This window comes from Haliotis rufescens, unplaced genomic scaffold (genome assembly GCF_023055435.1).
Source record: "Haliotis rufescens isolate VD_foot unplaced genomic scaffold, xgHalRufe1.0.p SCAF_120, whole genome shotgun sequence".
Lineage (NCBI taxonomy): Eukaryota > Metazoa > Mollusca > Gastropoda > Lepetellida > Haliotidae > Haliotis > Haliotis rufescens.
The window spans coordinates 672384-684558 of NW_025963803.1; the positions used below are offsets into that span (position 1 = coordinate 672384).

Here is a 12175-nt window from a genome sequence, read left to right on the forward strand (position 1 = left end):
ACCTAACTACAAATATTATATCAGAGTGGGGTAGGTTTTCACGCTTCTGTCAATCTCATTAAAATCAGAAACGTGAAAGCCTACCTCATTCTGATATAATATTTGTAGTTAGGTGAATTGATGTCATCTCATTAAAATCAGACCCATGAAGATTCTGGGGAAGAATAGATCTTCAGCAACCCATGCTTGCCGTAAAAGGTGACTATGCTTGTCGTAAATGGCGACTAACGGGATCGGATGGTCAAGCTCGCTGACTTGGGTGATGCATGTCATCTATCCCAATTGCATGGATTGATGCTCATGATATCAATCACTGGATTGTCTGGTCCAGACTCGATTATTTACAGACCGCCGTCATATAGCTGGAATTTTGCTGAGTGCGGCGTTAAACAACAAACCAACCAACCAACCAACCATTAAAATCAGGTCTTAGTTCTAGCAGCTGCCAAATAAAGATATGAGTGAGTGAGTGAGTAGGTACGGTTTTACGCCGCTTTTAGCAATATTCCAGCAATATCACGCGGGGGACACCAGAAATGGGCTTCACACATTGTACCCATGTCGGGAATCGAACCCGGGTCTTCGGCGTGACGAGCGAACGCTTTAACCACTAGGCAACCCGACCGCCCCAATAAAGATATGAGGACATCCTATTACAGGTCATGTCAGATTTGTTTGTTTGTTTGATTTTATGCCGCACTCAGCAAAATTCCAGCTATATGATGGCGGTCTGTAAATAATCTAGTCTGGACCAGACAATCCAGTGATTGTGTCATGAGCATCGATCTACGCAACTGGGATACGATGAAATTTGTCACCTCTTATGACAAGCATGGGTTACTGAAGACCAATTCTAACCTGGATCTTTACGGGTTGACTTCTTCAAGTACAAAATATATTACCCTTATTGAGTGACTTGTCATTTTCTTTGGTAACATATCATTTGGTAAAGTGAGGTGAAATAGGGTTTAACGTCGCGTTCAAGATTATTGCACTTAAATAGTGACATACACAAGTGTGTATGTGGCTTTAAGCATCTTTTAATGTAGATGTAAGTGTTATAACATGTACCGTATTCGACACAATTAGCGCCCAGGGCGCTCTCAAAATTAGAAATAGGGGGCTCTTATTAGAACAAAATTTTGGTGAAAATGTTTGAGTTGAAAGATCGTAAATTTCGTGGTTTATGCTGACAGCCTGAAATGATACAAAAGAAAAGTCTGTGTGTATTATACACGACAGATATATATTTTCAAGAATTCAATTGCCCATAATTAAGGGTGCATATAACACACGAGTGCGTATTATACACGAATGAACAAGTTTTGTGTACATTGATCAATTGGAAGGGGTGCTAATTGGGATTGTTCACTAGCAAATATCGCTGTGGGCGCTTATTAAAGCGGGGCACTTATTACGTCTAATACAGTACTTGTATTAACTGAGCTTACTGGACCAAACAGAATTTTACTAGACTCGAGCTTTGGACTAGTGGCCACAGTCGCAGGATGAGTGTGTACTCAATTTTCATTATCAGCTCACTGGGTAGTATACAACCAACAAGATTATTTAAAAACAAAAGGTATTCAACAGGTTAATGATCAAACAAGAGCCCAGTCCAGATTAACAAGGCTCCACTGTGTTAGTAAATCCAGATTAAAAAGGCCCCAGTGTAAGCTGACTGAGAAAGGAATGGATAACATGGTTAGTAAACTAGAAAATAACAACCTAACAATGAAGGCAATAAAAAATGACACCCTGAATATTGGACCTAACACCAGATAAGTACAGGGAACATATCTGGAGCAGCGATGCAGGTGAAAACACCTGTAACTTGAATAAACGCCAAGACTATCCTGTGAGGGTTTGAACTCTCACACATAGAATTTTACCGAAGTGTTTTTCGAAAACATCGCTTCAAATGACCATGATTCAGGCGATATTGAAAAGATTGACCAATATTTAATTTTGTGAAATACCGTATTTGACATAATAATTAGAAATAGGGGGGGGGGGGGGGGGGGGGGACATGTTTATGTACGACAGATATATTTCCCCCAGAATTTAATCGCCCATAATTAAAGGTGCATATAACACACGAGTGTGCATTATACGCGAGTAAATAAGTCTTATGTACATTGATCAATCGGGAGGGGTGCTAATTGGGATTGTTCACTAGCCAATATATTAGCAAATGTCGCCGTGGGCGCTTATTACGTCGAATACGGTAATGGTTCTCACTAAAAATTATTGACCTTATTGCTTTCATTGTAATGATTGTTACATAATGAGACATTCCAATGGCACTGACTCCCTTCCAGCAGGACCTAGGATTACGTATCTTGTTTAAATCTACATTACAAAAACATGGACTCCGATCTGTCAAGAGATGTGCATCTTCTTCATCCCGGTGTGTCTTTGCAGAGCTCAAGATAAGCTTTTGGTGTAGTGGGTATTTTACCCATGCATTTTAAAATCATTAGGTATCAGTAATTCTATCTGGATATTCAAATTTCTGTTACCCACTAGTTTTTACACATGTGGGTATTTAAGTTAAATATTTAAATACACTCTTCATCTAGTCCCTGCAAACTGGTGTCGTGTGGGTTCGAGAGCTTTATAGGACTCAAAAATACCACGATACTTCCACAAGAAAGTGTGATGGCAATTGATCATGATGTAACTGTCATCGTGGAGTTTGGCACGGTTGACGGAATGCCCGTTTATAATTACAAAATACTTTGCTGATTTGCTAATCGAATACACAGGGTTACTTCACAATATTTTGATGATACGCACAAGTTTTATTTTTGTAGCGTATCTGTATTGCTCGTTGCGTATTTGATATGCTTGGATTTTATTTTACTGCGTATTTCTGCATTTCTGATGCGTATTTCACGCAGATACGCAGCTTATCTGGAGCTCTGTCTTTGTGTCACTACCTGCTTTCCTGCGCCAAATATTCAATTTCATGTCTTTCTCATCTTTGTCAAATTGTGTGCATCAGTGCATCATCATTTTTACACAGATGCCACCCCAAGCAGACCAGAGCCCACTTGCACAAAGCGATCTTAGCCCTAAGACTATCATAAGCCTATGTTAAAGTATGGGAGTTATGATCATCTTAGCGCTAAGAAAGCTTTGTGCAAGTGGGTCCAGTCCTTGATTTAATTTTTTATGCCAAGCACCAGGCAGGGTATGACAGGTACCATCTTCTAACGGTTTTGGGTATGCCTAACTAAAGCCAAAATATGTCATAGGCAGTTGTAGAAACTAATAACTATAGTCCACTAGTCCTAATTTTGATAACATATAGCAAAATCCTTAAAAATGGCAAATATCTACTAGTCTTTATTCTACAAAGTAGACACAATTTATGGATAAAAACTTCTTTAATACTGTAAAGGCGTATTAAAGAAGTTGTTTTCCATAAATTTTGTCTACTTCGTCATCCGTCAACTTCCAAGTAATGCCTATCCAATAATTCAGTCCTTATTCTACCTTAACTATTGGGCAGCTTGGTAAGGACTACAGGACTAGTGCCAATTTCTACCGCTGCTAGGGTGATGCAGTGCCAGTGAAATGTCTGCCGACAGAGATGGAATTAAATCTGTTTCCCAACCACCACAGATTAGTCCTACATTTACCACCACCACCACTAGGAGCCGTGCTGCTAGTACCGTCACTCAGGGCGCTGGGCGTGTCAGGTGGCGCCGACCCGCTCTCCCCTCGGGATGGGATTCCCTGAAACACAACATTGGAAACGGTCATTTTCATGAGTGAGTGAGTGAGTGAGTGAGTGAGTGAGTGAGTGAGTGAGTGAGTATGGTTTTACGCCGCTTTTAGCAATATTTCAGCAATATCACGGCGGGGGGCACCAGAAATGGGCTTCATACATTGTACCCATGTCGGGAGTCGAACCAGGGTCTTCGGCATGACGAGCCAACTCTTTAACCACTAGGCTACCTGACCGCCCCCGGGGGCATAATGAGGGGGAAGAAACATACAACTAAAAAAAGGTTCAGGACTGCATACAGGGGTAGCTTTAACAACAAATTTGTATGTAGCCAGCAAGGCTCGCTCCTTTTACAGGCACTTCTCCAAACTAACTGGCCTACAACTAAATAGTGGTAGCCGTGAAGTGGCTGAATCTGAGGTCACATATCCACCTGGCAGGGCTCCGAAAAACTCCTCACCTCTAAAACACTTTTTTCCTGCACTGAGATTAAATCTTGGCTTCAACTTGCCTCATTTCTTGGCGATTTACGAGCTAATACAGAAGTTGTTGTACACAACATTACAAAATGGCGGCCGGTTGTCATTCTACCAAGATGATAATTTAAGAGGTGAAATTTTGACTGGCCAGACAGGCCATCTACTTTACGTTTCAGTAAGCCCTTTGTAATTTATACTGGCCACGGGTCAGCAGTTATTAGAATATTATTTTGGTGGAAAAAAAACAAGAGTTGAAAGATAAATTTCGAGGTTTATACTGACAGCCTGAAATGTTTATATATGAGAGATACATTTTTCCAGAATTTAATTGCCCATAATTAAGGGTGCATAAAACACACGAGTGCGTATTATACGCGAGTAAATAAGTGTTGTGTACATTGATCAATCAGAAGGGGTGCTGATTGGGATTGTTCACTAGCCAATATATTAGCAAATATCGCTGTGGGCGCTTATTAGAGTGGAGCGCTTATTACGTCGAATACGGTAATCTTTCATACCATGACAGATTAACTATATCCTTGCATTTTCAAGGAAAGAACTTCCCAATTCATGTTAATATACTTATGACTACTGTTTGTTTATTGTTTAACACTGCATTTAGCAATATTCTAGCTATATGACAGTGTATCTGTAAATAATCAAGTCTATACCAGACAATCTAGTGATTGATATCATGAGCATTTAATATTTAGTTTGACATTATTGCATGTTAATACACCCCTTAAAATACCTCGAACAAAATAATGTTTTTCCCCCAATATTCCTGCCAAAGGCACTGAATTTAAAATCCTAGATGAATTCCTGCAATTTTTTTCTGGATGAAGCTAAGCCTCAATGTGTTACATGATAATCAATAAAACCTTTCGATATTTTTCATTTGTCAATATTATTACAAATACTAAAATCATCCAAATAATTTCAATAGTACAATCAATCCTTGCCAGAATGCAATTAAAAATATATGTAAGAACATTATCAAACCTTTTCTCGTAAGGACAAATCCAGATTATGCACCCCGACCAATAAACTGTAGTCCATGATCTTAAAGCTTTCAAGTACCTGGAATAAACCAAAGAAAGAAAACAAGTAAGTTTGGATAATATTCATCACTTCTTGTAGCCAGAAAAAGGACACTTCTGTACAATCCACATTCCTGTTATAGATTTGTGTGAGACAAGTGTGGAGTGAGTGAGTGAATACAAGTTGTTTACGGTCAGTACTATTCTGATATATCACCTCTGCTTGTAAATAATCAAGTGTTAGCCAATCAGCAGTTAACAGCACAAGCAAGAAACTTGTCGAGTCTGGACCAGAAAATCCAGTGATTTACATCAGGAGCAATGATCTGTTTGTTGTTTAACGCCGCACTCAGCAATATTCTCGCTATATGGCGGCGGTCTGTAAATAATCGAGTCTGGACCAGACAATCCATTGATTGACAACATGAGCATCGATCCACGCGATTGGGATCAATGAAGCAATGATCTGTGCAACTGGGACACGATGACATGCACCAGTCATGTCAGCAAGCATGACCACACGATCCCGTTAGTCGCCTCTTACGACAAGATTGGGTTGCTGAAGACCAATTCTAAACTGGACATGGCCAGATGTCATGGTATAAATCCATGTATCACTGTGCCGATTTAACATGCATGTTTAACAGCTTAGCCTTAGTTGACATTGACTGCAAGGCTGTAGTTAACTTTTTTTGACAGGGGGGGCAAATATTTGTACAAGTATCACTTGTCCCCAACTTGTATTTTCATGATTCAAATAAAACTGTTTTCTATAAAAAATCCAGGAGGGGCAACTGCATCCCCCAACCCAGGCTGGGTACGGCACTGGAATGACCAACGTCATCAGCCTTTCATTTAAGCATCCATTACCCCATAGCTTTATTTCTGTCATACACATTTGGTTCAAAGATGGAAGCGCTGTGACAAAACAGGCAATCGATACCAATTTGAAAAAATATTTAGATAAAGTTTTGTGTGCATTTGTGCACAGGTATCGACTATATTTCGTCTCAGATTAGAAGTAATATCAATTTATCAGTTAAGAACTTTATTTGATATTCTTAAAATTCACATTTTTACCTGGATTAGTAGTCAGTGGTTTTTTATTCAAACTGCGTAGGAACTACGGAAAAAGTGTAGGAATAAACAGTTCTTGGTGTGAAATCCAAGTTTAATTCGAGGGGTCAATTCCACAAAACGATCGTAGAGCTAAGGTGATCGTAACTCACATACTTTAACAAAGACTTACTACTGTTATAACTCTACGAACGCTTTGTGGAACGGGAACTTGTGGAGGTATCTTTGAATAATGTCAGCCCTCACCCTGCAGTCTCTCTGTAATGTTTTTATCAAGGCATCGTAGGTTTCTTTCTCCAGTAGAATGCCCTCGGGGTGGAGATCAATGAAATCCAGGTCCTTGTAGGTGGGGCTTTCTTTCAACCGTTCGTGTTTCGAGGCTTTCCGCTTGTATGTACTGCCCTTCAAGTCGTACTTCTCGTGGATTTTGATCGAAGATGGTAGGAGATTGTTCATGACTGTAAATCGAATGTTTTTACCTCCACACTGAAAACAACAAACAAAGAGCTAGAGAGTTGAGCAACCTCGATTGTCCTGTAGAGATGTAGCGATAAAGTTACTCCTCCCTTATTTATCAATACTCAATCTCTAAGATTTACAGTCAAGTCCCGTTAATCCGACATTGTTGGTTGCATATGATTATGTCGGATTAACGAGTATGTCAGATAAACGAAATTAGGTATTATCAATGTTCGTGATCGAAAATTGGACAACTACACGATAGATAACGATTCAAACATGTTGTAATAAAAAAAGGAAAAAGGAAATATTCATATTGTTGTGTTACATTGTTTGCGGAATATGTTTTCTAATCATGCAACCTCTAAAGTTTAACACAAAACACAAAGTTTATCTCTGCAGCCGTTTAAATAGGCAGCTACTCGCCGACTTGTCTCGCATCAAAACACGGGGCTATGTACTCGCGGGCAGATGACCATGGAGTACGCTGATCACTGTGTCGGATTAACGAGACTGATTAATGAGTGATTTCAGCAAATCGTTGCAAATTAGGTGTGTCGGAGTCGGAGTGCGAGACTGTCAGATTAACGGGTCTAAACAGCACTGATTTAATCGGTTCCCATCATTTGTGTCAGATTAACGAGTGTCGGATAAACGAGACTTGACTGTATATCGATAGCCAGCACTAGACACTTTCCATCCCTGAATCAACACCGATATCTTACACATACATACCTGGTAACAATATAAGCCATAAAACTTGGGCAATAAAGTCCTTGGGTTTTGGCTTATGTTCTGGAAAAGAAGAAAATGTGTCAAACTTAATGTCTGGATCCATAACAAAACATTGATCAAGACTGGTCGATAAAACAACGTGGCATGTAATCAGTGTCACTGGATGTCAGCAGCTCTTATTTCTCATGTCATGCACAAGACGAAAAAGTTGTTTATCTTCTGAAGAAAAAAATATTTCATGAATTTACTTAACAATTGTGCATTAACTTTGCTAAATAATGGCCAGAAGCCTATTACAGAATGACAACATATCCTCAGACATTTAGACCTAACAACCTTCAACTCATGGCACTCACTGTATCAGCTTCCAAATATGGATATCACCAAGACGGGTTTAACGGGTTTGACACCGCATTGAACAGTATTTCAGTCATATCACGACATTTCAGCCAGTGATGCCAGTCATGGAAATACACAGCTGATCTGGAGCTCTGTTGTATTCCGTTTTAAGTAATATTCCAGCCAAGGCACCAAGAACAGGTCACACACTCTTGTTGTTTGTTTGTTGTTTAACGCCGCACTCAGAAATATTCCAGCTATATGGCGGCGGTCTGTAAATAATCGTATCTGGACCAGACAATCCAATGATTGAAATCATGACCATCAATCCACGGAATTGGGACATACATCAACCAGTGAGCGAGCCTGACAGCCGATCCCGATTGTCGCCTCATACGACAAGAATAGTCGCCTTTTACGGCAAGCATGGATTGCTGAAGACCAATTCTACCCCGGATCTTCATGGGTCGTCACACACTGGACCCTGGTGTGGTACAGAACCTGGGTGTTTGACCACTGACCACACTGACCACTGGGCTACTACATCCCCTCCTTGCTCTTACCAGGAAGTAACCAGGGAGCAGTTTAGTCAAGAAGTCCGCCTCCTTGTGTTGGACTGTCTTGATGATAAACTCATCGTCCTGGGTGATGTAGAAGATACTACCGCTGGCTCCTGGGTTTGACAACTCTTGCAGCACTTCATCACATAGTGATAACTGAAACCAATTCACAGGCATAACTGACAGAGTGACGTCAAGTACCATATTCGATGTTATAAGCGCCCTGCTCTAATAAACCCCCACGGCGATATTTGCTAATACATTGGCTAGTGAACAATCCCAATTAGCACCCCGAATTGATCAATCAATGTTCACAAGACTTATTTATTCGCGTATAATACGCACTCGTGTGTCATATGCACCCTTAATTATGAGCAATTAATTTCTGGAAAATATATCTGTCGTGTATGATACGCACATACTTTTCTTTTGTATCATTTCAGGCTGTCATCATAAAGTACAATATTTAAGATCTTTCAACTCACCAAAATTATATTCTAATAAGTGCCCCCTATTTATAATTTTGAGAGCGCCCCGGGCACTTATTACGTCGAATACTTTTTATCAAATCTTCACACAATCGTCAAGTACAAAACATAGGGGATGCTTTGATACAGTTAATGTTTAAGGTTAGGTGAGGTTTAACGTCGTGTTCAAGGTTGCTGCACTTATACAGCAACATGCGTGCGTGTTTGGCTTTTTGTATTAGTGTGGACTAATGCTGATTTTATAGAGCTAGCCCAATGAGATACCATGCCCTAGTTTAACATGAATACCCTTATCAGACACAGTATACTGACTCCGCGCCGACCAATCCTTGTTTTAGCTCCTTAATGCCGAGCGTCAGGAAGGGTAACAACAAGTTCCATCTTTTAACGTCTTTTGGTATGACGTGGCCGGGGATCGAACCTCGGACCTTCCGCTCTCCGGGCATACACTCTGTCATTAGACCACGGAGGTGTTAAGTTAATGACCACGAAAGCTCATGACCCTTCTGGATAATATTGTAATAACTAGTGGATTCCGTAACGGAGAAATCATGAGAATCTGTTGATTCTATTTCCAAAAGCATCAAAGCTCATCCCCAACCCTTCCCCATCCCAACAAATCTCCACTATATAGCATATTTACCATCAGCAAATCATGAGTGAGTGAGTGAGTATGGTTTTATGCCGCTTTTAGCAATATTCCAGCAATATCACGGCGGGGGACACCAGAAATGGGCTTCACACATTGTACCCATGTCGGGAATCGAACCCGGGTCTTCGGCGTGACGAGCAAACGCTTTAACAACTAGGCTACCCGACCGCCCCCCGGAGGTGTGATGGCGTCTTTGTTTAAGGACCCTTGTCAAATAATCGTATAATTGAAGGCAACACTGCCCATTCACGTGGTGAAGATGTCCGATTCAGCAACAGCAAAGATGCTTATTGGATACATCAACATCTTGTAACAAAAACCTAGAATCTAGAATAGGCTACCTGACCGCCCCAGCAAACCATGAACCATTTTTATAGTTACAGTCCTATAATACAAATACATTCGTCACTCACCATAAAGTCATCGGGCTGAATATTAAACAGCTCTCGAAAGTATCGGAAGGCGATAGGTGCATACGTCTTGAACCTGAAGTCACTACAGTGGTGGGCTGGAGTTAAGTTGCTTCCCTCACTGAAAACACAAACACACAAATGTAGGGCACAAGGACAACTAGCTTGATTATTTCAATAAACTGTATCAGGGTGCAAGTCCACAGTCACTGTGAAATTGTTTTGAGTCTACTAGTGAGTGAGTGAGTATGGTTTTACGCCGCTTTTAGCAATATTTCAGCAATATCACGGCGGGGGACACCAGAAATGGGTTCACACATTGTACCCATGTCGGGAATCGAACCCGGGTCTTCGGCGTGACGAGCAAACGCTTTGACCACTGGGCTACCCGACCGCCCTTTGAGTCTACTAGACTGAACTCTGCTCTCATCATCATTTTGGGTTGATATATAGTGTTATAATCATGATAATATGGACTTTTATTAGCTGAGCTAAGCAGGAATGTTTTTTACTTGACTCTGACTTTAGGCTTGTGGATAAGTCACAGACACAAGTTTTGTTTGTTTGTCTGTTGTTTAACACCGCACTGAGCAATATTCCAGCTTATGATGGGTCTGTAAATAATCGAGTCTGGACCAGACAATCCAGTGATTGATATCATGAGCATCGATCCACGCAATTGGGATACGATGACATGTATCAACCAAGTCAGCGAGCCTGACCACTCGATCCCGTTAGTCGCCTGTTACGACAAGCATGGTCTCTTTGTTGGTGTCAAGATGAAGGTAACTCGGTGGAGATAACTACATCTAATGCAGCAGTGATTTTACCTGGAAATGTCTAGGGCCAGGATGACTAAAAACACATTTTGGTTGACTAGTTCATGAAAACACAGGACTAAATGTCAACTTGTCGAACCAGTGCAGGTAACTCTGTCAGATAACATAATGAACTGTCCATGCAGTACATGAGTGAGTGAGTGAGTGAGTGAGTGAGTGAGTGAGTGAGTGAGTGAGTGAGTGAGTGAGTGAGTGAGTGAGTGAGTGAGTGAGTGAGTGAGTGAGAGTGAGTTTTTATGACGCTTTTAGCAATATTCCAAAACATCACGGCAGGGGACACCAGAAATGGGCTTCACACACTGTACCCATGTCGGGAATCGACCAACAAGCGAACGCTTTAACCACTAGGCCACTCATCTGCCCAATATGAGTAATGAGATCCTGTGTACAAACCTTGGGTAAAAGACACTCTCAACAACAGCGAAATCTTGCATGAGGACATCACGTTCTGCTTTCGAACTTAATGCTCCAACACTTTGTCCAATTCCAAGTTGGATGGCTGTCATCAACTCAGATGTCGGTTTCTAGAACAAGAAATGAGATGGGAGTATGAGTCACAGTGACAACCCCCTTATTGCCACTTTTAACAGTATTTCAGATTTTATAACAGCATGTCAGCTTGACGTGGGAGGAAAACCCCAAAAGATACAGGCATTAGACAGCTTACCACTTGGTAAAACCCACAACTATAGGTGCTGACAAACAGAAACATGATCGGGGCAAATCTGAAATTGAGGGCCCAAAATCATGGTCTCTGGTACAGGGGTAGACTTAAAAACAAATTCATATGTAGCCAGCTGGTCTTGCTCCTTTCAAAAGTTACTGGTCTTTTTCCCAACTAACTGGCCCAAAACTAAATGTTGGAGGCCATGATTGAGTGGGCCCTGAAACTTTTATAACTCCTTACCTCTAAAACGTCATTTCCTTCACTCTTTCAGATTAGTGAGTGAGTTGTCTAACGCAGCTTTTAACAGTATTCCAGTTATATCACGGCGTGTCAACTTAATGTGGGAGGAAAGCCCGAAGTGATGCAGGTCTGAACGTTTACCACTTCGGTGAAACCCACGAGGATGGGTATGGTGCTGACAAACCTAGAAACATAATCCGGGCGAACCAGGATTCGAACCCACAATCATAGGTTTCTGGCGTGCCCAAGGGATGCAATTCTGTACAGGGAAAATGCGGCGCCTTAGATGACTGGGCCACCCGTTCCCCCTAATATATCATGTAAATGAAATCTTCTTTACTAGACATCTGATGCATGTTAAGCTCCAAATTCAATTTAGTGTGGTTACATCTACAGGTAAACTAGCTCTACCTCAAAAAGAAAGCATATTTATCTCTTAAACCTATCAATACAA

The 12175-nt window shown here is 40.9% G+C and overlaps 1 protein-coding gene across 11 annotated transcripts in view; it reads right to left on the reverse strand.

The window, feature by feature from the left end:
• LOC124115432 (phosphatidylinositol 4-phosphate 5-kinase type-1 alpha-like) overlaps positions 1-12175 on the reverse strand; it is a 68034-nt gene that overhangs the window by 37140 nt on the left and 18719 nt on the right. For 10 of the 11 annotated variants that reach the window (XM_046476438.2, XM_046476435.2, XM_046476440.2 and 7 more), the window contains exons 4-10: positions 11208-11338; positions 9979-10096; positions 8429-8581; positions 7527-7586; positions 6579-6818; positions 5218-5295; positions 3642-3744 (exon numbers count right to left, since the gene is read on the reverse strand). In XM_046476438.2, coding sequence (XP_046332394.1) covers positions 3642-3744; positions 5218-5295; positions 6579-6818; positions 7527-7586; positions 8429-8581; positions 9979-10096; positions 11208-11338 — 883 coding nt within the window. The remainder of the gene's footprint in view (positions 1-3641; positions 3745-5217; positions 5296-6578; positions 6819-7526; positions 7587-8428; positions 8582-9978; positions 10097-11207; positions 11339-12175) is intronic. The other variant, XM_046476434.2, reaches the window with a different exon arrangement.